The sequence below is a fragment of the Yarrowia lipolytica genome, chromosome 1A (assembly GCF_001761485.1).
Source record: "Yarrowia lipolytica chromosome 1A, complete sequence".
In the NCBI taxonomy this organism is placed as follows: domain Eukaryota; kingdom Fungi; phylum Ascomycota; class Dipodascomycetes; order Dipodascales; genus Yarrowia; species Yarrowia lipolytica.
In genome coordinates, this window is record NC_090770.1 from 633,243 (window position 1) to 660,129 (window position 26,887).

Here is a 26,887-nt window from a genome sequence, read left to right on the forward strand (position 1 = left end):
TCGGTGGAGCCATAGACTCTGCGAAAATGGTGGTATACTAATCGACCTACTTGAGAATATAACCCACCGGTAGGGTGTGCCCCTCCGCGAACATACATACAAACAGGAATCGATAAATTATTTCTTCTCGGACTTCTTGGGATTGCTAGTCTTGGCGGCGGCAGGCTTGTCGGCACCACCCTCAACCTTCACATCTCCCTTATCGGTCTTCTCCTTGGCAGCCTCCAGCTTTTCAGTAGCCTCGTTCAGCTCTTTGGCGGCCTGCTCCTTGACGGAAGCATCACCCTCAGCCTTGACAACTGAGCCCAGCTGCTGCTTCATCTCCTTGACGTCCTCCTCCTCGCTCTCCTTGCCAACACCCACAATAGTGTCGGTTTTCAGCAGAACGCCCGTATCATCACCAGTATTCTGGACATTCTCAGTGACAATCTCCTGGAAGCCGGGTTTCTGCTCATGCTTGACCTCGCCTCGCAGAATGGCCTCCACCTCGGTCTTTCGCTTCTTCCACTCGTCCACCTTGGACAGCTTCTCCTCAAGCGATTGGATCTCCTTCTCCACACTCAGACGAGCCTCCTTGGATCCCACAATCTCAAGATCCCAGTCCTTGCCGTCGTTGCCGAGACCCAGCTTGAGCTGGGCCTTGTGGTACTTCATCAGAGAAGGTCGATGAGATATGGTGATCAGAGTAATACCGTCCTTCTTGCAGTTCTCGTAAAGGGAGCCTTCCACATCAGAAGAAACAGCAGCAGTACCCTCATCAATAACAGCAAACTTGGGGCGATGGTATAGGATTCGGGCAAACATGACTCGCTGCTTCTCTCCTCCAGAAAAGACATCCTTCCACTCCTTTCGAGTGTTCCAGCCACCCTCACGCGAGGGCAGGTAGCCCAAATGGACTCGGTCCAGAATAGTCTGCAGATCAGCATCAGTGACGTTCTTGCTGATCATGTCGGCATGCGAATCAGGGTAGATAATCTGATCCCGCAGAGATCCAATGGAGAGGTAGGCTCGCTGGGGCAGGAAACCAATCTCGGAAATGTCGGGACGAGAGAGCAGACCACGGTAAACAGGCCACAAACCGCCAATGACTCGAGCAACTGCAGACTTACCGCAGCCGTTGGGTCCGGAAATAAGGATGTGTTCTCCGGGCTTGATGAGAACGTTAAGATCTCGAACAAGCAACTCACCAGAGCCGACAGCAGAGGGTGCAACAATCGGAACACCCTCGAATCGCACACCAGGGTACCGGGGCTGAATGGTACCTGAAATGGAGTTCAGAGTGAACTGCTCTTCCTCGGAGAGCTCACTGCTGCTGTCGGGATCGGGCTTCTCGCCGATAACAATGCCCTCCTCCTTGGCCTCCTTTGAAGCAGCCTCCTTGATGGGAGTCTTGAGTATTCGCGAGGTGTAAGCTCGAGCATGGACTCGATGCAGCACCGAAAGCAGCATGTAGACTCGAGAGGTGTAACCGGACAGCTCGGCAAGATCCTTGATGGAATACATCATTCGTCCACCGGCATCGGCAAGGGACAACATGAGTCGCTTGTTGGTGATGAAATCTCGCATGTGGTCCTGCTCAGAGAAATCCATGGAAGCGGTAACAGCAGATGCAGTCGTCTCCTTGGTCTTCTCCTTGATGGAGGTCCATGCGGGAAGGAAAACTGGCAAAGAGGCAAACATGTATCCAATGGCAGACCATGTGTACTTCAGAATGATATCCTCAAACATGTTGTAGAAGATTTTGATTCGGTAGATTCCTCGAATGTGTCGAGCCAGTCGAATGTATGCCTTTTCGAGAATAGTTCGCTCCAGGGAAGTACCATCGTAGAAAGCAATTTCCTCTGCGTTGGTGATGAGCTTGGAATGCGCTGCTCGGTACTCACCCTCCAGCTTGGCCTGAATGGCGGCAAGCTTACCGAAGGAAGGGGCCAGACGTCGCAGCAGGTATGCAGTAAGACCGTAGTTGGCGAAAATACCAATGAGGGCCATGGGTCCCAGGTTCTTACTCAGCTGGAAGGTAAAGATGAGGAAGTCCACAAAAGGCTTACCCAGGTTTGAGTACAGTGCTGCAGCCTTGTCACAGAACCGGGCCAGATCTGTGGTGATGAACTGGTCGGCAGAAGTACCGACGTTGCCTCCATCAATGTCCGCAATCTTGTAGTATGCGAGATCGGCATCCAAATACAGATCATGTACGTATCGGGTAAGACGCGTTCGGAATGCCAGCGAGAGCTTGGCCTGCAGGTACTTGATGACTGCGTTTGTGTAGGATGCAGGGACGGCGATGGCGAACCAGTAGCCCAGTCCTCTGAGGAACTTGCGGCCGTCTCCGGCAATCATGTCTCGCACAATTTGGCCGTCGAGCTTGGCCACGAGAAGCGAGATCCATGTTCGCAGAAACAAGAACAAGGCGTGCACCAGCAGAATGAGGGATTCTCGGGACTGCAATCGGGGGACCATGATGACCCACAGCGCGGAAAACTGTCGCAGGAACCTGCCGTTGATGCCAGATTTGGCTTCTCCTCCCTCCGAGTCGTCCGGTCGCAGAAACAGTCGTCGATGTGCCTCGAACGTGACCTGCTTGGTAGGCTTGATGGTCACGGTCGTTTGTCCCTCCTTGTATGGCACCACAATCTGCTTGGACCCATCCGACAGTTTCACCGCGCTGTCCATTCGGTGTAACGGCACCTTCTTCTTGCTCTTTTTTGTGTTGAGATTGTCCAGCAGCGCCTGGCCCGCAATGCCCGTGCATGAGCCAACCAGCAGGAACGCCACGACAGCAATCACCCTCAGACGTCGGGGAGACATTTGCCGCAGACTCGCCAGGTACGTGGAGATGAACGCCCGCAACTTGACGGGGTCCTGCAGAGCCTCGATGAGCAGCGGTCGTAGTGTAGAGACGTTTGCCATGATGTTAGACGGGGTCTTGAGAGCTGTGGCTACGAGTCTTGTGAGTCTTTTGTTTGTCTTGGTGTCGCACTTGTTGTTGTATCAGAGTCGTTGGTGTCGCTGTACCCGTCTGTCGCTTTGTGTGTATCTGTAATGCACCTGCTTGCTAGCAACCACTAGTACCGTCCAAAAGTTGACGTTGTAGTGTCACGTTGTGCGCTATGTTGCGGGGAGGAGTACATGTACAGATTGCACTTTAAGTTTTGGGACTTGGGGTTCATTTAACTTCCTCGGTTCGGCAGACAGACTGGGGAACGACGAGGCCGAAAGAGACGAATATTGGTAGGCAACATGGGCCGGAGAAGACAGCGACTTGCTGTTGGCGTCCATTAAAACGGTTATGCCGCTTTTGGTTTTCCATTAGCACAGGTTTAAGCCGCTTTAGTCACTGCTGCAAGCGGAGCCACCCTACTCCCGAAAGACCTGGAAAATGAAAAAAAGCTTGCCTCCAATCAAAGCAAGTGTAAATGACGGCAACGATAAAGAATCATCTCCGGGAGAGGCGGTCGGTCACGTGATCTTTGGACAACGAACCCCGACAACCGCATCGGATGGTGAACCGCTCTTTGCGCCCCTGAAATCGCTTACGTAATCTCGGTGTGTCGACTTTTCACGAGCCCCTCTTCGTATTCGGGTTTAAACGCATCTATGCATGAGCTGGGGTAAGATCAGGGCGTTGTCTTAAGTAAAAGGTTCAAGTGTAACTCTATTATAGATGGTCGGGTTACTTAGTAGTTAGGTGGTGTGGTGAGCATTCCATATGAAAGGGAACCGATATGTGAGCACACCACGGGAGTTTTCGGTTAAAACTAGAGTACACTTGCTGTGTAATCAAATATGCGCACTTATTCAAAGGCAACCTGTTACCAGTGGAGAGTTGTGGTCACAGCGAAAGAGCGACTGCCGTGCTCTTCAGATTGGGCATGGTGTTTTTGATCTCCTCCACAAGATCAGGTTCAATGAATCCAAGACGCAGGGTCTGAACAGAAGGAAAGATCTTTCCGGGTGGCTCGGCGCTGATAGGCATTAATCTGCTGGTGCTAAAGGCGCTTCTTGTGATATCGACAGTCTTCAGCTTGGTCAGTCGAGATGCGGCTCCTATCAGCATATGCCACGCTATCAGAGGCTGAGTGTCACGTGAAATGAACTCGGTGAGACCACTGGGAAGGTCATTTGAGTCGTTGACTAGGGCTGTGGTGATCTTCTCACTCAGCTTGAGTGTAGTGATCGGCAGCTTGGCCATCCAAGAGTAATCTGGCGCCGGTGGGATCTGTAGAGACGTCTGGAGGTCGTGGTCTGTGATAGGCGTGATTGGCGAAGCAAACAGTTCGAGATATTTAATGCGAGTCAATGCAGGGGCGATTTCAGCCAGAGTCTGGTGGTCTTCCGATCCCCAGATGAGGCTGACTGGGACTCGCAGAAAGATGATTTGTTTGAGCGACTCGGGGATAAAGTATTTGATCTGATCAACAGAACGCACCTGGACCAGCAGGTCGGCCTTGTATTTTGCTGCGTAGGCGCTGAGTTGGGACACGACGTCATGTAGCTGCTCGCTGAGGTCTGAATCGGCCGTGGTGTGATCTATGGTCATGACGATGGAGATTTTGTTGATATTTGTAAAAACTGATCTGTTGAGAAATGCCAGAGCCGCCAAGAACTGCTGTTCTCCCCACCAGGGCGTGAAGCTGAACTCGACTGTCCGAACCGATGACGACGCGAACATCCCAACCTGTTTCTCTTCCAGCGCACCCTTGAAGCGGTCCACGTTGAGGTTGTGTAGAATAGTGAAGTCATCGTGACGTGGTAACAATCGCGTCTCCACATAGTGTTTCGGCATCTGGGTGATGTGTGTCCATAGTAACGGGATGACGTTGTTGTAGAGACCTTGACAGGTGCATGCAAGGTGGACCAGCTGCGTCTGATCCTCGACGTATCCAGCAATGATGCGGAAGATTTCGTGCGGCAAGTTCTCCATAGCTAGCGAGAGATTGAAGCTGCAGTTGTAGCTGGTTGTGGAGTGGTGGCAAAGGTGCCGGGGTAGTGAGAGTGGAAGAAGGTTGATTCGAATTCGCTTCCGATAAGATAATGCATGTATAGCGCTGCAATAGGGTAATTGGTAGGGTGGAGAAGTGAATGAAAAGTCAGCATACAACTTGGTATATGTGCTGTAACTGGAGGTTTTGAGACCAAGGCTGTTGAATTGGGCCAATAGTGTCACCTGTCAAGGTCGTAATCACTCCAATGTCAACATATTTCCGAGTTCGAGGAACTCTATCAGAGATGGTAGGCGTATCTCAGCTATATGGAGAAGGCTGCTGGTTTATGGGTTTTTGGAAACAGACAGAATGTGTATTGTTTCATTTCAGAATGTGTAGTGTTTCCATTTTGCATCAAAGAAGCACTGTTCCTGTTGGACTGGTTTGCGTCAAATATACCTAGAGCTCAACTATCGCGCGCCTCACTAGTCTGATGTCGATGACGGCGACGACAACTGCAACGATAATGATAAGCACCAGCTTGTCCGTGTCTTTATTTCTTTCTCTGTTCAACTTGACTCTTCCTTTCCTGATCAGTCCAGTCACTCAAGGCAGACGTTCCTGACAAACGTCTTGAGGACCTAGCTGGATGCTATTCAGGTGATGTTGAACAGAAAAGATACCAAAGTTCTTGAGCCTTGTTCTTCTGCGAATCTGGAGCCCAGGATAACTAGGTCGTAAGTCGCAACAATCAGACCTTCTCCATTCTTGTCGTCAGCCCAGCACGCCAATGAGTAGAGAGCACTTGTCTTCAGGTTCCAGATCTTGACCACAATCTGGTTTATGTCAAAGACGGCTTGGCTTATGTCAGAAAGACACTCCGTAGACGGCGCTGAGACGAATGTCGAATTGACATCCCTATCTTGAGAGGAATCCCATCAACAGTATGTAGTACATGCTGTAGAATAGTGCGTCTTTCCATTCCAGATGGTTGTTGGTGCAACGATAGCTGTCCCCCGTACGATTCTGGAACGATAACTGCCAACCGTACATTCCGTGGAATTTGATCAAAAATCATCTGATAATATCAACAAGTAATCATCGCGAGATTTTGCCCGATCAATCGTAATTCGTCCCTGTTGCGTCTGCCAAGCGCCGTGTGGCAAGACGCGCAGATGAGATAAATGAGACGATACTATGTATATCGAGGTGAATGGGAAACAGAGAAAGGGGCCACGATATGTAAATAACATGTAGAGGCACTTGAAGGCATGTAGAAATACGACACTAGCCTCCGTTTCTGCATCCGGACCTCTTCTTCTAGGGATATTTCACTCCACACTCCGCCGTTAAACTTGGGTGGGGTTCGTGTGGCCAAGAGTGCATGAAAACATATATCTGGTAGAGAGAGAAAGAGAGAAAGAGGGAAAGAGAAGATGGTCTCTGATTATCACCACAAACCCCACATTCTTTCCACCACATCAACATGTCTGTTTGGTCCCCAGAATCACCTGTTTTCTCCTACAGCGAGCGCCAGAACCACCTGCTTCCCCGGTCCCACGAAGATGAGCCCTTGTCTCCCACAACGGAGTATGCACACGAGCTGACCCACCAGGCGGTCCAGTATGGCAGCCAAAGTCCTGAAGTCAGCAAGATCGAGATGACCGAGGACTTTACTCCAAACGCCGGGTACATTGAGGTCAAGCCTCCAGCCCGACCTCGTCAGAATATCGCCAAGGATAATCAGCAAATGCGACTGGCCCTTCTGCGAGTCAAGAGATACGAGACCGCCGTTCAGCGACTGCAGGAGGAACAGGATAGAGAAAGACAGACCGCCCGACAGGCTGGAAGGGATCTCATCAAGTACACAACGTCGGTCAAGGACCATGCGGTTCCAGAGCTGTGGGGGTATCTTCCCCCGGAGAAGAACCCTTATGCCCTGTATGAGGAGGAGAACAAGACGACCGGATGTTGTGTTATTTCGTGACCCGCGCCGAATAAACAGGGACCGTTTTAGCTGAGGTAATAAATTGACGCTATATCAGAGAAGCTGGAGCACATGTGCGCCCGAATAAATAGCACAGGATGGTTGCAAAAGTGGTGTCATTCTGTGGCATGTCTGCTCAAATTGCAAGAGTCAACAAATCATCAACAAGCTCGGTGTCAGTATACTCAATGCCCCGGTTGCGCATCTCGTCCTCACACCATCGCTTGTGCATGAGAGTCGCAAACAGAGCCTCGCTCCGAGCCTCACGAATCTCACCCATCTTCTCAAGACTAATTGATCGGAACTGGTTCAGGGCCCGCACCTGCGTTAAAAGCGCATCCGAGTGGTCAGTGCCCTTGAGCTCGTCGTGGATGAACAAGCACGACTTGACGCAAAAGTCAATGCTCTCCTGGAGCTGGATGACACCCTGGCCAATCCCTCTGTCTCTCTTAGCCAGAGCGGCTCGCTCGTCCAGATATTGTTCTCGCAGAAGCTTGAGCTCGTGGTCAGACGCGGAGGTGATGTGCTCGGGAACTTGGCTAGGTTGGTTGAACATTGATGGTGTAATATGTGTTTAGATAAAGAGGAAAGAGGAATAGTGGCCAGCTGCCTTTCTTATATCTACATCAGGAACGTTACATGAGGCACACTACCACATGATACCTGTGATAAGGGAGTTGTAAAGACGTAATTGCTACATCTGGTTCAGAATGTCTATATATAAACCCGTTAGCGTCCAATAAATTACCTACCTGTGCTGATTACAACTTCTTCTGAGCCTCGGTAAAGTTGGGATAGTCAATGGGAACATTGAAGCCCTTCTTGACCTCTGGAATTGACAGCAGTCGAGTCAGCCATTTGTCCAACTCAGGGAACTCGCTCAAGTCAATACCAATGGCTTCCGAACGCTGCACCCAGCCAACAAGAGTAATGTCGGCAATGGAGATGTGGTCACCGGCAAGATATCCAGTGCCGTTCTCCTTCAGACGGGTGTCCAAGACGCCATATAGACGCTTGGTCTCGTCGGTATAACGCTTGATGCCATACTCAATTTTTTCGGGGGCATAGATCTTGAAGTGGTTGGCTTGGCCCTGCATGGGTCCAACGCCTGCGTTCTGGAAAAACAGCCACTCAATTGACTTGTAATAGTCCAGGGTGCCCTCAGGATAGGAGATTTTGTGGTCTTTGTCGTACTTGGACACCAGGTACTGCAGAATGGCGCCAGACTCGAAGATGGCAAACGGAGCAGAAGAGGTAGCCCCGGGACCCTCGGTATCGGTGATGGCGGGAATTCGGCCGTTCAAAGACACCTTTCGAAACTCGGGGGTGTGCTGCTCGCCATTTTTGATATCGATGGAAACCACCTTGTATGGCAGCTTGAGCAGTTCGAGAGCGACGGAGATCTTCACGCCGTTGGGAGTGGGCCAGGTGTACAGTGTGATTGCCATTGTGTGTGGTATTTGGGGTGTTGAGGAAGAGCGAGAGTCAGCCTCGGTGTCAAGAGAGGGCCTTCATACACTGGTGGTGTGGCTTGCTTAGATGACGCATTATCACCAAATCTTAAAGATCACCCCACACTTTTGCCTTTGAACCACGGAAATTTCAGGCAACTAAACTCCCAACAAAGTACTGGGATTTAGGACTGGAAATTGTGAAGAAAAACAGAACAAAAAGAAACAGGAGCAGATATGGCGCCACAGTTGGTGAGTATGCGCGAACTTTTCTGCAGTAAAAGTTGATCTGCTGAAAGAAGAGCATAACAAGTACGACTGGTGAGTTGTGGGTTTGTCGGGTGCTTGGACGAGTCCATATTGAATCTTTCACTTTCGCAGCATGGTCACTCACCGAAGAACATATGTACAAAGTACGTACTAACAGGAGACCGCAAATAACAATGCGAGCCTCCGAGAGTCGTACTTGTAGTAGTTCTTACAGCTTCTGCAAAACCATACCTTCATATTTGGTCTCACATGGTTACTTTTAGTTCCAGTTTTCTACTCGGAACCTCACAACGAGCTTAGTAAGCAGAGACTACGGAATTCCGAGCCACTCGCCCACTCGTCCACTATCCACTCGACACTCACAGGATTCAAAAAACAATTGCAGCACCTAGGATTCTCGTATGGTCTCCCACTACAATACTAACTAGGCTCTCTGGTGCTTGACTATGGCTGATCGGACGGGAAGCCGTATTTTCACCAGGATATGGCCGCAACTGGGTTTGGACAAAAGGACGGGTTTGGAATTGGGCCTTGTAAGCCACGTGACCACCGAAATTTGCCGTCCGTCGGAAGAAAACCGTGAAGAAATTCCACTGTCGGTCTATTTTCTGTCGTTATCGTGTCAATTGAGTCTTCGGGAACGTACTGTCTGACGTATGTGTTGTCATGATACTGCAACAGCCAATTATCCATACTAGTGTTTGTTGATTACTCTTACACATCAATACATGGCACAGGCCGTCTTAACTATTCAATACTATATACATTAGGCGACAACGTCACGGATGGAGGCGAGGTAGGTCTTGTAAGATCGGTTCTCAAAGGTCTCGGCAATCTCGGGGAGCAGCAGCAGGAAGGTGGTGTCGACACCTCGAGACTGGATGTAGTCCTGGATAGATCGCTGGAGATCCTCGTCGAGAGAGTAGAAGTAGGGACCCTCGTAGGCGTTTCGTCGCTCAGCAGCAGTGTTGGCGTCGTCAATGGTGGCGAGCTTGCCGTCCTTGTAGGGGGTGATGGTGGAGATGATGAACTCTCCCTCGTCAATCTGGCCGTGGATGGACAGAGCGCCCTGGGCGGCTCGGTCGATGACAACGTTGATGTCCATCATCTCGGGCATCTCCATCTCCTCAGCACTCTCCACCTCGGCCTCCTCGGGGAAGGCGTCGGGGGCAGGCTGGGCAACGGCGCCCAGAGACACAAACACTCGGGTGACGTCGCCGTTGTCAAGCTTCTTGACAAGCTCGAGCTCGTCCTTGGAGGGGGAGTAGACAATCTCGAAGCCGCTCTTGGTCAGCTCGTTGTCAATCTCCTTGGGAAGTCGGTACTGGCCGGTGGAGCCGGACTCCTCGGCAATCTCGGCCTCCACGGAGTTCTCGTAGTCAATCTCCTTGGTCAGTCGAGCCACCAGTTCGGTAGCAATGGCCTCGGAGGAGAAGGCGGGTCGAGAGGTGCTGAGGGCTCGAGTGAAAGCGGGAACAGCAAATCGGGTCACCTGGGGAGCAGATGCTCGCAGGGCCTGTCGCACAATGTTGGAGGCGTTGATTCGCAGAATTGCTCGGGACATGATGTCTGTGGTTGTGTAAAAAACTGTGGACTTGCTCAAACTGAAGGGGGTTATCGTTCGTTATATAATTTTATTCATGCATGCTGCACGTCTCTTCAGGGTTAGGGCTGGAAAACCGCACTACAATCCATTGCCACTCTCTATTGGGAGACCCAATCCCAATCAAGTTTTGGGCAGTGTGAGAAGCCCGCAGAATTCCCAACCAAAAAAAAAAAAAAAAAAAAAAAAAAAAAAAAGAAAATCTGGGGGCAGCGCTAAATAAGCTCGTATTTTTTAAAAAAATGTTTGTTTTTTTTTTTAGCAGAAATTCGCCACCAAATAGAAAATGACTTTTGTTGAACATCTCAACTGCACGGCACGATATAGAAGTCTTGCAAGAAATGAAAAGAAATCTGCTACAAAGAGAAAAGCGGGTACGAGTGGAGGAAGAGGAGTAGGTCGCCACCATATTTGGCGGGTCAGTTTCCCAATTGAGCAATCTACACATGCCTCTGCATCTTCTACAGGTTGGTACATATAATTTCAAGTGACTAGAGGTTACAGAATGAATGAAGCCGTCGTAAGAGAGCGCATTCAAAATTAGTGCTTGAGAGTCTCGTTCTTGAGAGACTCGGTGGCGTAGCCCTCTCGAGCAGCGGTGGTGTTCTTGGGGTCGGCAACGCCTCCAGCAGCCTGTCGGGCCTGCTTCTTGAGAGCCCGCTTTCGGATGTCGACGTGCATCTTGTAGTTGAAGCCGGCAACGAGCTTGGAGAAGACGCCGACGGTCTGGGCGATCCACCAGTGCAGCAGGGCGTGGGACCAGTAGGGGGTGGAGGTGGCAAACTTCTCCTGGGCTCCTCCGGCTCGGCCAACGGACGACAGAGTGGCGGTGACAAACTGCTTGGGGTTGGGGATCAGAGCAGAGGTCTTTCGGACCTTGGACATGGCAGAGGTGACGAGGTAGGAGACAACGAGCTCGACATCGACGTGCTCGGGGGCAAGCTCCACGGCCAGAGCGTTGGACCAGTGCTGGAGGAAGGCCTTGGAACCAGAGTAGGTAGCGAGCAGGGGGGTGGGCAGCAAGCCGCCAAAAGATCCCATGGTAAGAATGAGACCCTTCTGGAACTTCTTGGTGGCTCGGGCCTCCTTGACGGACTCGACAATCTTGGGGGCAATCAGCTGGGTGATCTTCAGAGTAGCCAAGTTGTTGATGGCGATGATGTTGTGCAGCTCGGCGGGGGGGGTCTCGAGGAAGGGGGTGGGGATGGAGTGGGACAAGCCGACGTTGTTGATGAGGATAGACACGCTGGGGATGGTCTCCAGCACGGTCTCGATGTCCTTGTAGTTCTGGGGGGAGTCGGTGGACACGTCGATGGCCAGGAACTTGGTCTCGACCTTGGACTTTTCGGCAATCTCCTGGGCCAGCTCTCGCAGCTTGGACTCGGTTCGAGAAATGAGGAACACGTTGAAGCCTCGGAGACCCAGCTGTCGGGCGTACTCCTTGCCAATGCCGTCAGAAGCACCGGTCACCACGGCCCAGGCGCCCCGCTGGGAGCCGTAGGGCAGGTAGTTGGTGGGAGGCAGCACAAACACGTCGAGAAGAACGGCCACGTAGGACACCACCTTCAGAGCCACGTGGAAGAGGCCAATTGCCAGCAGAAAGACGGCAATGATGGAGAGACCATGGTACTTGATGAGAGCAGACAGCACCCGGTCCGTGTTGTTGATGATCGAGTCACAAAAGTAGTTTTTCGCGTTCACGTAGACCATTGTGAGGGTTGTGTGAGTAGTGGTTGAGTTGGTGTATAGCAAACTCCAACCTATTAAAATACCATATGCACTCTGCCACTTCTCGGGTATCTTGACGCAAGGTCGTGGGACATTGCTGTGATCGACACAATCCATTGTCTATAGAGTTCCGGTTTATTGTCCGGGTTGTGCGACGGGTTTGTGGTTCTGAGTAGTATATATAGCGCTTGTTTCCCTTCGATTGGGCCCATTCCCTTCAATTGAGCCATTTTTTCTTCTTGTCTCATCCCAGCCTTTCTGCCAGTCGCTAGCGTCTCCGTGGAGGGACTCTGACAGGCCGCCCCACTGAAACTGTCCAATGTCTACATGAAACCGGCAAGACGACCTTGAGTTTCAGACGAGTGGCTGTGACCGGAGCGCTCATACAACGGTGTGTAAGTACAGGTACTGTACGATATTGCACCATGTACTCGTGCGATATTGAAGTATGTACTCGTACTCGCACCGTACCTACTGCTCATGTCGTGAACAGCACGTGGGAAGAGATGTAAAAAGACGCCGCAGAAGTTTATCTGTACAAGGAGATGGACTTGTAGGTTGTAGAGTAATGGTAAATGTGTCCGTTAGAGCACGGTTTCACGTGACATTTTATGGCTTTTATGGGCATTTTATGACCATTGTCGCCATGCTGAATCCCCCAGACTTGTTGTTTTGTCAGCTGCTCCTCTGGAAGACGAGTTATGGCCACTGTCTCCATTCCTCGTTGGTGGAGCAAGGCAGATGGATAGAATACGATCTTGTACATACTGTACTTGGTCTTGTAGGGCAAGTCCAGGGGTTAGGGATACTCAAGTGGTGAATTCCGGCTCATTGATGAGTTTGGACTTCAACGCGTCGCTTTACAGCACCAAAAGTTGCACGCGTGTTCGGGACGCTAGCACGGCCGCCTACAGCTATTAAACCTCATTTCGACAAGGTCAAGCATTTCTAGAAGGTCAAGAAAGCTTGGGGGCGCTTGCGAATGCTTGGGGACGCCTTGTGCGGTTCCTTCAAAACCTCTCATTGCTGATCCGCAATACTATGGAACTGGACGCGGGAGCAGCGGAAACGGCGCTCTGTCGGGCGACATGGCTTGGTCGTGAGGACAGTGCGAGCTGCCGGACCATGACAGCCTGACCGGTTTAGGCGGTGATGAGGCCTGGCGGAGCTGAATGGCACGTTTTTGATCGGAAGATTGAGGTAAATGCCCGATAGACGTGGGGGGGGCGAGCATGACAGATTCAGAGATGGTTGCCATGTCCCTAGGACCGTGGGTTGCGAACACGGAGAGAGGTCGTCATACCAGAGGCAGGAGTTGGCCGTCATGTTCCGGGACACGAGTCTTTGACGAACGCGGAGTAGTCGCAAACCCCATTCAGCAGCAGCTTGGGTTGGACGCCTTCACGAACGAACGGGGAACGGTGTTGAGCTCCGTTCAGAGATGGCTACCAAATGTCGTAGGTGAGTCCAGAGGTTAGGGAGCTGCAAGAATGTCCTATGAGCGAGGGACGGCGAGACAGGTATACGATGACAGTGACAACAGTGACAACAGTGACAACAGTGACAACAAACGTAATGTGTTAAAAGTACAGAGATATACAGGAAGTAGATGTGGATGGGCCAAGTATGTACAGTATTGTAGCAACGAGCAAGCAATACAAGGTTTAAATACAATGCTGGGTCAAGTCTCATTAATCTGGATCTGAGACATGAAGACATGTCTTATAGGTCAGAAGAGCAGCTTTTGGTGAGTTCAAAAGTCTGACTAAGCCGAATTGTTCAGATTATGAGCAATATCATCCCTAGTTTGGTTTTGTGGGATAGTTCTACAAACTGCTTACACTGTTCTGAACTGCAATATGGTTGCATTTTTGTTTGTAGGTGCACTGTACTCAACTAGTTAGGATCTCAAATGAGGGTGTCCAAATGAGGGTGTCATAAGCCGGACAACAACGGAAACTAGTTGTAATACCACAAGCCCGACGTTCGCAACGCTCAAAAACAGCTTCGCAGCAATTGCTATATATATACCAACGCCCTTACTCCCCACAGACACCGAAAGAATCCCTCCTAACCCTGATTGTGCAGCAACTCAAACAACGTTAATACTGCCAAATGTCCAGTGATATGGTTGGCTCTCATCACCGGCAATCTCTCCAGACATGAATCTGTTTTCCAAGTCCGAGGACGGCTCCAACACGGCTACCAATGCATCTCAGCCCGACAACGTGACCGCTGGCGCAGGGTCCGCTCCCTCCACAGCCACCCCCGCCCCCGAGGGAGACGGTACCAACTCTCAGGAAAAGACTGAGCTCGGAAAGCTGACGGCTTTTGTCAAGGAGGACCCCCAGAACACGTACTACATTGATGGCGAGCGGGAGGTGGCTCGAAGCAGCGTGTGCAGAAACACCCAGCAGGGCCGAACCTGTCTGCAGCTGCTCATCTCCTCCAAGGTCATGTTTCAGCAGATGCAGAAGATGGTGAGTATAGACATTGGACGGTAACAGATGGGCCAACACGCCCAATGGTGCTGGACGACACCCTTCTGCCTCATCCACTAACACAGAACTTTTACTGTGCTCTTACAGACGAAATTGGCCGAACAGACATGGAGTGCAAGTACGTCCCATAGTGGTTGCACCTCCCCCCCCATGCTGTGGCAAGACAGACTCTAAAAAAAATTCCATTTCATATCATACACAGAAATACAAACATATATATATACATGCTTTAACACAAGTGTCCAAGCGTTTGGTCTCTACGCCTGTGAGTTCAACACCTCCAACGCATGGCCCGTCACCTCGGCCCTAACCCCTTCACGAACCACATCGGTCTCAATGCTGGCATACTCGCCCTCCAACTTGCGTTTTTTCGCCTCCAGAATCTCCAACGCCTGATTGAACGCCTCCAGCTCGGTCAAACGCTTCTGGATACCCTCCGTTTGGGCAGTTTTAATGTGATACGGCTCCGACGCTCGAGACACCGTGGTTTCCGATCCCAGATAAAAGTGCGCCTCCTGGTACGCCTGGTTGGTGTGTGTCTTCGGAGTACCCACCACGGGCGTTGTTGGCGTGCTACTGTGGTGTGAGCTGTTGTGTCTAGACCCGTTTCCGCTGCTGGGCTTCGGACCATGCGGTCTAGAAGGAGAGTCCTTGTCACGCTCAGGCGGGCGATGAAACTCACCCCTTGGCTCCCGCGGTGGTGGACGACCGCTGTGATTGCTGCTGTGACTGTCGTGGCGTTCCCTAGGACCGCTGGGGGGCCGATCTCTAAACTCCCGCGGAGAGTCTCTAGCATCACGCTCCCTGCTATCACGCTCCCTAGGATCACGCTCCCTAGGATCATGATCGCGTGGGTCACGATCGCGTGGGTCACGATCGCGTGGGTCACGTGGTGGAGGTCTGTCACGTGACTCCCATGGTCTCGGCTCCCGTGGGGGTTCTCGGGGCCAGTCTCTGGGGCCTTCCCGAGGTCCTCGCGATCCGTCTCTTCTGTAGTCTCTCACTTCATCACGTCGAAAACCTGCTCGATCAGAAATCTCGCGATCCCGCGCGTACTCCTGCTCGTAAGCATGTCGCCGTTCTCTTCCGTATCCAAATCTCTCGTTTCCACGGCCTCTTCCGCGACCTCTGTATGGTCTCGACATTGTTGCTGGTGACTGTTGTAGTGGTGTTTGAAAACTCTGATACAGGTTATGACGACTGGGGATATCACCAAACCTTGTGTGTACCGATACTGTACAGTATGTACTGGAGCTACGATTGCACCCTTCAGAGTACTGTACAAGTATCGGATTATTTATATATGGAAAAGTTCGACAAGGAACGGGACTGTTGCTCCATAAATGGAAATTCTTAGTATAGTCGTCAGTTATTCACCCCACATCCAGTCCATTGATTTCCCTAATCTAGAGCATACAGCTAATATTCTTAACTACTGTCATCATTATTCCTAACTATTATCACCACTATTGGAAATTTTACTTGGACAAGACTAACAAATTCCAGATAAGATTACAACTAACAAACAGCTACAGTACAAGTAGTACAAAATAATAATCCATTAACATATCAAGTAATGACAAGTGGAGAAAAGACACAATTGAGAATCTTAGAAGAGGAAGGCAACAAGTGCTACAGAGACGAGACTAGCAGGAATACTGTAGCGAGAGGCCGAGTTGGCTTGAGCGGCACCGGAGCCGGTACCAAACTGGTCAGGTCCAGACTCATCAGTTCCCAAACCAGATCCAGAGCCTGAGCCGGAATCAGAGCCTGAGCCAGATCCAGAGCCTGAGCCGGAATCAGAGCCTGAGCCAGATCCAGAGCCTGAGCCGGAATCGGAGCCTGAGCCGGATCCAGAGCCTGAGCCGGAATCGGAGCCTGAGCCGGATCCAGAGCCTGAGCCGGAATCGGAGCCTGAGCCGGATCCAGAGCCTGAGCCAGATCCAGAGCCTGAGCCTGAATCAGAGCCTGAGCCCGGAAATCGGAAGCCTGAGCCGGGATCCAGAGCCGGAGTCGGAACCAGAGCCAGATCCAGAGCCGGAACCGGAGTCAGATCCAGAGCCGGAACCAGAGCCGGAACCGGAATCGGATCCTGAGCCTGAGCCAGAGCCTGAGCCGGATCCTGAGCCTGAGCCGGAATCAGAGCCTGAGCCAGATCCAGAACCGGAGCCGGATCCTGAGCCTGAGCCGGAATCAGAGCCTGAGCCAGATCCAGAACCGGAGCCGGAACCAGAGCCAGAATCAGAGCCAGAGCCAGAGCCAGAACCGGATCCTGAGCCAGAGCCAGAATCAGAGCCTGAGCCAGATCCTGAGCCTCCGTTTCCTCCAGAAGATCCAGAGCCAGAGCCAGAAGTACCATCACCAGATCCAGATCCAGAGCCAGAGCCAGAACCAGAACCAGAACCAGAACCAGAGCCAGAAGTACCATCACCTCCAGATCCAGAGCCGTTACTGGAAGAACCATCTCCACCAGAGCCAGATCCAGAGCCGTTACCAGAAGTACCATCTCCTCCAGATCCAGAGCCAGAGCCGTTACCAGAAGTGCCATCTCCTCCAGATCCAGAGCCAGAGCCGTTGCCGGAAGAACCATCTCCTCCAGAGCCAGATCCAGAGCCAGAGCCGTTACCGGAAGTGCCATCTCCTCCAGATCCAGATCCAGAGCCGTCACCGCCATTGCCGGAAGAACCATCTCCTCCAGATCCAGATCCAGAGCCAGAGCCAGAGCCGTTACCGGAAGTGCCATCTCCTCCAGATCCAGAGCCGTTACCAGAAGTGCCATCTCCTCCAGATCCAGATCCAGAGCCGTCACCGCCGTTGCCGGAAGAACCATCTCCTCCAGAGCCAGATCCAGAGCCGTCACCGCCGTTGCCGGAAGAACCATCTCCTCCAGAGCCAGTTCCAGAGCCGTCACCGCCGTTGCCGGAAGAACCATCTCCTCCAGAGCCAGATCCAGAGCCGTCACCGCCGTTGCCGGAAGAACCATCTCCTCCAGAGCCAGATCCAGAGCCGTCACCGCCGTTGCCGGAAGAACCATCTCCTCCAGATCCAGATCCAGAGCCGTCACCGCCGTTGCCGGAAGAACCATCTCCTCCAGAACCAGAGCCGTCACCACCGTTTCCGTCACCATCACCTCCAGATCCACTTCCGCCATCGCCGTTGCCGCCGTTTCCAGAAGTGGAAGTAGAAGAAGTAGGAGAAGCAGTTGTGGGAGTACCAACATTACCACCGCCATTCGTGGAAGACGTGAGAGGAGTTGAAGATAGAGAGTCCGAGGTGTCACCGGACTGAATCGACGTGGGAGCATTGGTGTTAGTACCATCAGGGATTGACGAAGTAACCGTGCCAGACACACCAGTGTCGGTAGCAGTAGCTCCAGTGTCGGTAGCAGTAGCTCCAGTGCCGGTGTCGGTAGCACCAGTGTCGGTAGCAGTAGCTCCAGTGTCAGTGGCAGTAGCTCCAGTGTCGGTAGCAGTACCGGTGTCGGTAGCACCAGTGTCAGTAGCAGTACCGGTGTCGGTAGCACCAGTGTCAGTGGCAGTAGCTCCAGTGTCAGTGGCAGTAGCACCAGTGTCGGTAGCAGTACCGGTGTCGGTAGCACCAGTGTCAGTGGCAGTAGCACCAGTGTCGGTAGCAGTACCGGTGTCGGTGGCACCAGTGTCGGTAGCAGTACCGGTGTCGGTAGCTCCAGTGTCAGTGGCAGTAGCTCCAGTGTCAGTAGCAGTAGCACCAGTGTCGGTAGCAGTACCGGTGTCGGTAGCACCAGTGTCGGTAGCAGTACCGGTGTCGGTAGCACCAGTGTCAGTGGCAGTAGCTCCAGTGTCGGTAGCAGTCGCTCCAGTGTCAGTGGCAGTACCGGTGTCGGTAGCACCAGTGTCAGTAGCAGTACCGGTGTCGGTAGCACCAGTGTCAGTGGCAGTAGCTCCAGTGTCGGTAGCAGTACCGGTGTCGGTAGCACCAGTGTCAGTGGCAGTAGCTCCAGTGTCAGTAGCAGTCGCTCCAGTGTCAGTGGCAGTACCAGTGTCGGTGGCACCAGTGTCAGTAGCAGTACCGGTGTCAGTAGCACCAGTGTCGGTAGCAGTAGCACCAGTGTCAGTGGCAGCACCGGCTGTCGGTAGCAGTGTCGGTGGCAGTGGCACCAGTGTCGGTAGCAGCACCGGTGTCGGTAGCAGTGTCGGTGGCAGTGGCACCAGTGTCGGTAGCGGTGTCAGTGGCAGTGGCACCAGTATCGGTAGCAGCACCGGTGTCAGTAGCAGTGTCAGTGGCAGTAGCTCCAGTGTCGGTAGCAGTTGCACCAGTGTCGGTAGCAGCACCGGTGTCGGTAGCAGTGTCAGTGGCAGTGGCACCAGTGTCGGTAGCAGTGTCAGTGGCACCAGTGTCTGTAGCAGTGTCAGTGGCACCAGTGTCAGTAGCAGTAGCTCCAGTGTCGGTGGCAGTGGCACCAGTGTCGGTAGCAGCACCGGTGTCGGTAGCAGTGTCGGTAGCAGTGGCACCAGTGTCGGTAGCAGTAGCACCAGTGTCGGTAGCAGTGTCAGTGGCACCAGTGTCAGTAGCAGTAGCTCCAGTGTCGGTGGCAGTGGCACCAGTGTCGGTAGCAGCACCGGTGTCGGTAGCAGCACCGGTGTCGGTAGCAGTGTCAGTGGCAGTGGCACCAGTGTCGGTAGCAGTGGCACCAGTGTCGGTAGCAGTAGCACCAGTGTCGGTAGCTGTGTCCGTGGCACCAGTGTCAGTGGCAGTAGCTCCAGTGTCGGTAGCAGTTGCACCAGTGTCGGTAGCAGCACCGGTGTCGGTAGCAGTGTCAGTGGCAGTGGCACCAGTGTCGGTAGCAGTGTCAGTGGCACCAGTGTCGGTAGCAGTGTCAGTGGCACCAGTGTCGGTAGCAGTGTCAGTGGCACCAGTGTCGGTAGCAGTGTCAGTGGCACCAGTGTCGGTAGCAGTGTCAGTGGCACCAGTGTCAGTAGCAGTAGCTCCAGTGTCGGTGGCAGTGGCACCAGTGTCGGTAGCAGCACCGGTGTCGGTAGCAGTGTCAGTGGCAGTGGCACCAGTGTCGGTAGCAGTGGCACCGGTGTCGGTAGCAGTGGCACCGGTGTCGGTAGCTGTGGCACCGGTGTCGGTAGCTGTGTCTGTAGCAGTGTCTGTAGCAGTGTCTGTGGCAGTGTCTGTAGCAGTGTCTGTAGCAGCAGTGTCTGTAGCAGTGTCTGTGGCAGCAGTGTCTGTAGCAGTGTCTGTAGCAGTGTCTGTGGCAGCAGTGTCTGTAGCAGTGTCTGTAGCAGTGTCAGTAGCAGCAGTGTCTGTAGCAGTGTCTGTGGCAGTGTCAGTAGCAGTGTCAGTAGCTCCAGTGTCGGTAGCAGTAGCTCCGGTATCTGTGGCAGTAGCTCCAGTGTCTGTGGCATCAGTGGTCTGAGATACAGACTCTTCAGTGGTCGTGACGGGCAGAGTGCTCACAATAGTGGTGCATGAACCAGTAATGGTGTCTGTTACACACGACGAAGAAGCCGTAGTGGACATTCCGCATCCTCCAAGGTTGTCGAGGAAAATAGCAGGGAGGTTAGGAATGGATGACAGATCGAAGATAGAGACACACTGCAGACACTGACCAGCTGCCACAGCTCCCGCCAAAAGACGGTCACAAATACAAGTACCACCAAGAATATTGCAGGGAAGAAGGTTGTTCACAATTCCTGTGCAGATTGAAATGCACTGCGCCAATGTAAGTCCGTCATCGATCGGGGTACAAGTAGTAGACGAAGTGTCGGGCTCGCAAGATGTCATGGTTGTAACCACATCAGTTACAGTAGCAGCACCGGTGTCGGTAGCAGTGTCAGTGGCAGTAGCACCAGTGTCGGTAGCAGTGTCAGTGGCAGTGGCACCAGTGTCGGTAGCAGCACCGGTGTCGGTAGCAGTGTCAGTAGCAGTGGCACCAGTGTCAGTAGCAGTGGCACCAGTGTCGGTAGCAGTGGCACCGGTGTCGGTAGCAGTGTCTGTGGCAGCAGTGTCTGTAGCAGTGTCTGTGGCAGCAGTGTCTGTAGCAGTGTCTGTGGCAGCAGTGTCTGTAGCAGTGTCTGTGGCAGCAGTGTCTGTAGCAGTGTCAGTAGCAGCAGTGTCAGTAGCAGTGTCAGTAGCAGCAGTGTCTGTAGCAGTGTCTGTAGCAGTGTCTGTGGCAGCAGTGTCTGTAGCAGTGTCTGTGGCAGCAGTGTCTGTAGCAGTGTCAGTAGCAGCAGTGTCTGTAGCAGTGTCTGTAGCAGCAGTGTCTGTAGCAGTGTCTGTAGCAGCAGTGTCTGTAGCAGTGTCAGTAGCAGCAGTGTCTGTAGCAGTGTCTGTGGCAGCAGTGTCTGTGGCAGCAGTGTCTGTAGCAGTGTCAGTAGCAGCAGTGTCTGTAGCAGTGTCTGTGGCAGCAGTGTCTGTAGCAGTGTCAGTAGCAGCAGTGTCTGTAGCAGTGTCTGTGGCAGCAGTGTCTGTAGCAGTGTCAGTAGCAGCAGTGTCTGTAGCAGTGTCAGTAGCAGCAGTGTCTGTAGCAGTGTCAGTAGCAGCAGTGTCTGTAGCAGTGTCTGTGGCAGCAGTGTCTGTAGCAGTGTCTGTGGCAGCAGTGTCTGTAGCAGTGTCTGTGGCAGCAGTGTCTGTAGCAGTGTCTGTAGCAGTGTCTGTAGCAGCAGTGTCTGTAGCAGTGTCTGTGGCAGCAGTGTCTGTAGCAGTGTCTGTAGCAGTGTCTGTAGCAGCAGTGTCTGTAGCAGTGTCTGTAGCAGCAGTGTCGGTAGCAGTGTCTGTAGCAGCAGTGTCGGTAGCAGTGTCAGTGGCAGAGGCACCAGTGTCGGTGACATCAGTGGACTGAGACTCAGTTGTAGACTCGTCAGTGGTGATGACGGGCAGAGTGCTCACAATAGTGGTGCATGCTCCAGTTTGAGTCTGTGTAACACACGATGAAGAGGCAGTTGTAGCCATTCCACAGCCGCCCAAGTTGTTCAAGAACAATGCGGGGAGGTTAGGAATGGATGACAGGTCGAAGATAGAGACACACTGCAGACACTGACCCGCTGCTACAGCTCCAGCCAAAAGACGGTCACAAATACAAGACCCGCCGATGAGCCCACAAGGAATTAGGGTAGTCACCAGACTTGTACAAACGGAGGTGCACTGAGCGAGCGTCATACCGTTGTCAACTGGACTGCATGTGGAAGAGACAGTGTCTGGCTCGCATGAGGTCATGCTGGTGACCTGTTCTGAAGGTGAGGCGGTAATGGAACGACAAGCACCAGGGAGAGTGGTAGTATCACACTGAGTCTGGGGACCAACAGGAATATTGCAATCAGCGTAGTAGTTCAGAAGGTTGCTAGCCAGATTGGGAATTGCGGCTGTCAGGTCAAATAGCTGGGAACACTGCAGACAGGCGGCAGCAGTTGCCAGCATGCCTCCAAGTCTATCACAGATGCAAGTGGTCACACCGACACAGAGACCAATTTGAGCAATCAGGTTTGTGCACTGAGTTGAACATTGGACGAAGGTGAGATCCTGAGGATTGGGAACCGAACAAGTGGAAACAATTTGAGGTGGGTCACAAGTCACAGCAGGGTCAATTGTGGTGGTTTGACACACGGGCTGGGGAGTTGTAGGCTGTCCACAACCGGCAACAAATGTAAGAAGTCCACTTGTGATGGGGAGAACAGAGACATCGAAAATTGAAGCACAGGCGATACAGTCGTTAATGTTTCCAATTGTCTGCACCACCCGGTCGCAGATGCACGACTGGATGCCCAAACAGAGGGCGATATCGTTAATAACGGCGGAACAGATTGACAGACAGCTAGCTTGGTCGGGAACGGATGGGAGAGCACAGCTGGTAATCGTAGTCTCGGGGGCTCGCCGCTGCAGGGCAAAATGACGAGGCGCGGATGTGATAGTCGGAAGAGGGGCGCCGCAAACGGGGACTTGGGGAGCGAAGGGCTCACCTCTCGATTCAAGTTCGTTGTAGACGGCGTTTTTGTTGTCCAGGTGGAACACTGTCAGACATTGCAGACACTATGTTAGTACGGTTAAGACACAGGGTACAGCAGCATGATACTCACTTTCTCAACATCGGCATTGTAGATGAGAAAATCATTACAAGCACTCAAGCAAGAGTTCTCGTTTAATGTGGTCGCTGGGATGCACGTTAGGGGACGTTGCACCGGACCAGCTGCTACCAAGGCGGCAGCAGTCAGCAACAATGATAGTTTCATCTGCGTTAGTCTCACTCGTAAAGATTGCAATTGAGGGAAAAGTACTCACGTTGTTGAAGAGGTTGTCGTTCGATGGGGGTCCAGCATAGACGGGGCCGGTGGTTATATGTTCTCGAGGGAGTCCTTGTGTGCCTCGAGTTTGCTTGTCCTCACCTTCATTCCAAATATGGCCAAGCTAACCGTTTTCGTAAGGAATTCGAAGCCTGCAGCGGGCCGCGGATAGTGTCCTTGTCATTATGCACACTCTTTTGGTGATATTGGATGTCACACACTCACGCAAACACATTTTCTCCCGCCCCCTTTCTTTGTGTCGAGAAGGCAGCCATTCTTTACACGCAATTGAGAGGACGGATAGAGCCACTTTGTCGCTGACAGGTCTCCATTGTGACTGCGGGTGTCAGAGCCGATCCATTGAGTGCTCAGAGGAATGGTTCGCCGAGAATAAGGATCATAAACCGAGTTGCCATTATCATAGTGTTAAGGTGTGGCCCATTTGCCGGTCCCACTACTCCGATAGCTGCGTGAGATGCACATGTTTGTGGGGGACCCGAGACTCTATTAGTTGTTCCATGCCCAATGCGTCCTTGTCGGGGAGCCGTATAGCGGGAGTCAGCTGCAACTCAATCACAATCACTCAATCACAATGACAATGTGTTTGTCAGCCACGCATTGTCACTCTCACATCACATCACATCACATCACCCACATTCCAGAATGGGTCGCATCGCATCTGGTTGGGGTGGCTACGCCCTCACGGTCTCGATAGAGCACCTTCTTTGTCATGTTGATGGGAGGTTGCATGGACCGTGTGGTTGTCATGTCTGATATCGACAGTTTTGACAGCAAAATGGTCCGTAATTAGCCAAATCCGTAGTCTAGCCGTGAAGCAGCCACAGGAGCCAATAGCTGAGCCCCATGCCGGTCATATGACTCTTGTCTCACTGCCTGCGGGGGGATTTATCGGCATTCTGGGGATCGTAGACTTATGTTTGTCGGGGTTGGTGCAGGTGTGTATGGGGGTTTGTCCTTCACAATAGGAGCGGTAGGAGAACAATGTCCAGAATGAAACCTAATACGACCCTTGAAAAAGACTAATAAACGATAGTGTCCTAACCGTAACTCTGTTTTTCTTTGATCCCCGCCAGGGCCCACAAACTCTGCAGCAAACTAGTGGCGAAATCGTGGGCTGACAATGGGCGCCCTGGCGACGGGCCATCATCAGTAGCTCGCAGGCTATCGTGGGACGGCCGCAAGTGGTAGTGTCAGCGACTGAGACACGGCCAAAAAATATTACTTGTCTAACGGGAAACGCTCAGGCAGGGATCGGCAGAGACATATGTCCGTATAACTGTGCTTTTTTTTGAGACATACGACTCCTCACGCAAGATTTCTTGGTCCACCGCATGACCCTGCTGCCTTCTTCGGCGGGGCCACTTGTCGAGATTGCCCATCTATTATTCCTTGGTTCCAATACCCTGCGCGTGCTAAGCACAAGCTGCCACAGTTTGGCTCAGAGCTTCCTAAACCGGCCATGGGTTTGGCGCTACCCAAAGACACTAGAACCGACGTCAACCCGAGCCGTATTGCTACAGTGGGGGCTCGGGGGGCTCGGGGGGCCACTTGCTGCTTGGTGCAGGTGAGTGACATCTCTCGATACGGCGAGCAAGCCAGAAATCTGGCACCGGGATGCAGATAACAAGTAGCAAGCTCGTACGGGGCACGCAACAGCTGCATCTGTCTACCTTGTACTCGTAGCTTAACTTATCTGATGGCTGGTGGAGAATAAACAAAGTCAAAGACGCCCAGAGAATGCCATGTCTGATGCATTGGCCAAACCTACTGTCCCGATTGTCTCGAATTGTTTCGTCAGCCTTGGTCTTGTCTCGACACTAGCTGGTGCAAATACAACTCTCGGCGACCTGGGCCATAACACTGTCCCCCCTGTACTGTAGGGTGACATCATATATTGAACGAAGACTTTTTGTATTACAGGGTTTTGAACCAATTTTTTCTTATATATATACCATTATAATAAATACATGACACCTTATTGCTTCTAGAAGACATCCATAAGAGTGTCGGGAGAATCATGCCCGGCCGGAAAAGCCCTTTCGGGACAGTAGCCGGCCCCCTGTCATGCCAACGCACGGCAGGCCCACTCGTACTTGACTCCCTCAGTCCTGATCCATTCGTCTGTCATGTTCCAGCCCAAAGCCGCCGCCTCCTGTAACGACGAATAAACATGCAGAGGCAATGCATATTCGTCCGACCAAGGACGGTAACCACCGCCGTGAACAACCGGCACCGCTGTTCTAGAACGCCGCCCATACGACTGGGGGAAATGTTGAGAAATCTGCGACAACGGCAGACTTCGACTGGCCCTTCGAAAGTCGGCCGTGTATCCCTCTTGCGTGCGACATAGGCTCAGCGCCAGCGTCTCAGCCGGAGGCACCTCGTCGTTACCCTCGCCTCCACGTGCCAAAGCCTTGGCTTGAGTGCCGAGTACCAGACCAACTCGGACATGAATCATTGCCCGCATCAGGTAACAGCATCCAATCAGGTGAGGTTGTTTGGCAGCTTCCAGCAGAAAATTGACTCTATTGACAAAGTTAACCAGTGATCCCCAGCTCTTGTCCTGCGGCACACGGCCTGTCAGGATATCTGCACGCTCTTCGTAGTTGAAGGCAATGATATAGCACAGCAGCGAGTCCATAGCCGCGGCTGACGCCAGCGCAAACTCCTCAGATGTGAACTTGGCGTCTGACATGTGTTTTTTTGCGCGCGCCAGATCCAGCCAGGTACGCATCTTCTTTCGCAGTAGCTTGAATTGCTGTTTGGTCTCTTCGTCGCGCGTGGGAGATACCGCCTTTGACTTTGCCTTGGTTGGAGTTGTGCTTTTGTCAAGATCGCGGGCCGCGGGGATTCGCGCCGATGATGCTGATGATCTTGCTGATGATGATGGTTCCTCCTTTTCCTTTCTGTTTTCCGTGCGGCCATTGGTCTTGCTCTCCCTGCTCCCCTCCCTGGCATCGTCCTCCGTGGCTTTGGAAACATCGCTCTTGCTGTCGAGCCGAGACAGCGCCTTTTTGGAAACCTTGAGAGTGACAGGAAAGCTCTTGTCCTTCATCTCGTGACTCAGACCCGTCTTCTGGGCCGTCTTCTTGCTGCCACCAAACTCGAAAACTGCAGGCAAGGTGGGCGACAGCATTTTCGGAAACTCGACCTGCACGCAATCCGTCCATGGCGGAAGCGTGGGACTGAGCATGGGCGGAAGCGACATGTTGCGATTGTGCTTCTCGCCTGGGGTCCAGCTCGTTTGTGAGTGCTGAATCGATGGTCACTGGAGAGAGTGGTGATTACGCATTCTGAACGCTAGAGTTTGTCACTCTATGCACACACACCTCCCACAGTGGGAACTCTCCGTCCGGGTAACCCCCGCTTAGCCTTTCCCCTCCCCCACATGGAGTGTAAATAATTCAATACGAAATCACACATTCCATAAATCACCAACCAACATGGGATACAGACTTTCGGCGCTGACATATGTGCAGGGCGACCTGTTTGAGGAGTCGCCGCGACCGGCCGTACTTGCACATGCGTGCAACTGTCTGGGATCGTGGGGCTCCGGAGTGGCAGCCGGCTTCAAGCAAAAGTTCCCCGGGGCCTTTGTGGAGTACAAGCGACACTGCGACAAATACTCGGACGATAACTCGGCGCTTCTGGGCACCTGCCAGCTGATTGAGACGCACGACGCGCAGACCGGCGAATTGGTTTATGTGGCTTGTCTGTTTACTTCTGTGCGTTTTGGAGCGCGTGTGGACGGCCCCGAGCAGATTGTGAAACAGACTAAACTAGCCATGCAGGATCTCCAGAAGCAGTTGGCGAAAATGTCAGGTCCAATTGACGGCAACTCGACCGTCCACATGCCCAAGATCAACGCTGGGTTGTTCCGAGTGCCCTGGAGAGACACGGAAAAGGTGCTGGAGGAAGTTGGCCAGCCCTGCACTGTTTACGTCATTGATTAGTGTGGGCGATGAAGCACTCTTATCTACAGTAGGGGGGTTTTGACATTCATGTGCACTCTTCTAACAGTAGGGGAGTGTTGACATTCATTGTGCACTTTCTACAGTAGGGGAGTGTTGACATTATGTGCACTCTTCTACGTAGGGGAGTGTTGACCATTCATTACTCTTCTACAATACGCGAGTGTCA

At 52.5% G+C, this 26,887-nt stretch overlaps 13 protein-coding genes and 1 non-coding gene across 14 annotated transcripts; 5 read left to right on the forward strand and 9 right to left on the reverse strand.

Moving 5' to 3' along the window:
• Nucleotides 1–117: 117 nt before the first annotated feature.
• Nucleotides 118–2,910, reverse strand: YALI1_A06361g (uncharacterized protein; the record flags this gene model as incomplete). The annotated part of the gene is made up of 1 exon (XM_499814.3): nucleotides 118–2,910. The coding sequence occupies one exon, from the start codon at nucleotides 2,908–2,910 to the stop codon at nucleotides 118–120; it is 2,793 nt and encodes a 930-aa protein (XP_499814.2).
• Nucleotides 2,911–3,832: 922 nt separating this feature from the next.
• YALI1_A06381g (uncharacterized protein) lies at nucleotides 3,833–4,924 on the reverse strand (the record flags this gene model as incomplete). The annotated part of the gene is made up of 1 exon (XM_499815.3): nucleotides 3,833–4,924. One exon carries the CDS (start codon nucleotides 4,922–4,924, stop codon nucleotides 3,833–3,835), a length of 1,092 nt encoding a protein of 363 aa, XP_499815.2.
• A 266-nt stretch (nucleotides 4,925–5,190) lies between these two features.
• On the forward strand, nucleotides 5,191–5,570 carry YALI1_A06384g (uncharacterized protein; the record flags this gene model as incomplete). Its single annotated transcript, XM_068281659.1, has 2 exons — nucleotides 5,191–5,367; nucleotides 5,415–5,570. The coding sequence occupies 2 exons, from the start codon at nucleotides 5,191–5,193 to the stop codon at nucleotides 5,568–5,570; spliced, it is 333 nt and encodes a 110-aa protein (XP_068137760.1).
• Nucleotides 5,571–6,411: 841 nt separating this feature from the next.
• YALI1_A06396g (uncharacterized protein) lies at nucleotides 6,412–6,912 on the forward strand (the record flags this gene model as incomplete). The annotated part of the gene is made up of 1 exon (XM_499816.3): nucleotides 6,412–6,912. The coding sequence occupies one exon, from the start codon at nucleotides 6,412–6,414 to the stop codon at nucleotides 6,910–6,912; it is 501 nt and encodes a 166-aa protein (XP_499816.3).
• Nucleotides 6,913–7,010: 98 nt separating this feature from the next.
• YALI1_A06402g (uncharacterized protein) lies at nucleotides 7,011–7,490 on the forward strand (the record flags this gene model as incomplete). The annotated part of the gene is made up of 1 exon (XM_068281660.1): nucleotides 7,011–7,490. One exon carries the CDS (start codon nucleotides 7,011–7,013, stop codon nucleotides 7,488–7,490), a length of 480 nt encoding a protein of 159 aa, XP_068137761.1.
• A 183-nt stretch (nucleotides 7,491–7,673) lies between these two features.
• Nucleotides 7,674–8,360, reverse strand: YALI1_A06416g (uncharacterized protein; the record flags this gene model as incomplete). The annotated part of the gene is made up of 1 exon (XM_499818.2): nucleotides 7,674–8,360. The coding sequence occupies one exon, from the start codon at nucleotides 8,358–8,360 to the stop codon at nucleotides 7,674–7,676; it is 687 nt and encodes a 228-aa protein (XP_499818.1).
• Nucleotides 8,361–9,010: 650 nt separating this feature from the next.
• On the reverse strand, nucleotides 9,011–9,129 carry YALI1_A06423r. The gene has a single exon (XR_002432053.3). It is a non-coding gene; the product is annotated as a 5S ribosomal RNA (ribosomal RNA).
• Nucleotides 9,130–9,399: 270 nt separating this feature from the next.
• Nucleotides 9,400–10,197, reverse strand: YALI1_A06434g (uncharacterized protein; the record flags this gene model as incomplete). Its single annotated transcript, XM_499819.3, has 1 exon — nucleotides 9,400–10,197. The coding sequence occupies one exon, from the start codon at nucleotides 10,195–10,197 to the stop codon at nucleotides 9,400–9,402; it is 798 nt and encodes a 265-aa protein (XP_499819.1).
• Nucleotides 10,198–10,776: 579 nt separating this feature from the next.
• YALI1_A06453g (uncharacterized protein) lies at nucleotides 10,777–12,081 on the reverse strand (the record flags this gene model as incomplete). Its single annotated transcript, XM_499820.3, has 1 exon — nucleotides 10,777–12,081. One exon carries the CDS (start codon nucleotides 12,079–12,081, stop codon nucleotides 10,777–10,779), a length of 1,305 nt encoding a protein of 434 aa, XP_499820.2.
• Nucleotides 12,082–14,126: 2,045 nt separating this feature from the next.
• YALI1_A06473g (uncharacterized protein) lies at nucleotides 14,127–14,596 on the forward strand (the record flags this gene model as incomplete). The annotated part of the gene is made up of 2 exons (XM_499821.3): nucleotides 14,127–14,444; nucleotides 14,531–14,596. 2 exons carry the CDS (start codon nucleotides 14,127–14,129, stop codon nucleotides 14,594–14,596), a joined length of 384 nt encoding a protein of 127 aa, XP_499821.1.
• Nucleotides 14,597–14,722: 126 nt separating this feature from the next.
• On the reverse strand, nucleotides 14,723–15,610 carry YALI1_A06488g (uncharacterized protein; the record flags this gene model as incomplete). Its single annotated transcript, XM_499822.3, has 1 exon — nucleotides 14,723–15,610. One exon carries the CDS (start codon nucleotides 15,608–15,610, stop codon nucleotides 14,723–14,725), a length of 888 nt encoding a protein of 295 aa, XP_499822.3.
• Nucleotides 15,611–16,426: 816 nt separating this feature from the next.
• On the reverse strand, nucleotides 16,427–19,855 carry YALI1_A06530g (uncharacterized protein; the record flags this gene model as incomplete). The annotated part of the gene is made up of 1 exon (XM_068281661.1): nucleotides 16,427–19,855. One exon carries the CDS (start codon nucleotides 19,853–19,855, stop codon nucleotides 16,427–16,429), a length of 3,429 nt encoding a protein of 1,142 aa, XP_068137762.1.
• A 4,954-nt stretch (nucleotides 19,856–24,809) lies between these two features.
• Nucleotides 24,810–25,955, reverse strand: YALI1_A06591g (uncharacterized protein; the record flags this gene model as incomplete). Its single annotated transcript, XM_499825.1, has 1 exon — nucleotides 24,810–25,955. One exon carries the CDS (start codon nucleotides 25,953–25,955, stop codon nucleotides 24,810–24,812), a length of 1,146 nt encoding a protein of 381 aa, XP_499825.1.
• Nucleotides 25,956–26,190: 235 nt separating this feature from the next.
• YALI1_A06594g (uncharacterized protein) lies at nucleotides 26,191–26,700 on the forward strand (the record flags this gene model as incomplete). Its single annotated transcript, XM_499826.4, has 1 exon — nucleotides 26,191–26,700. The coding sequence occupies one exon, from the start codon at nucleotides 26,191–26,193 to the stop codon at nucleotides 26,698–26,700; it is 510 nt and encodes a 169-aa protein (XP_499826.2).
• Between the last annotated feature and the right edge of the window lie 187 nt (nucleotides 26,701–26,887).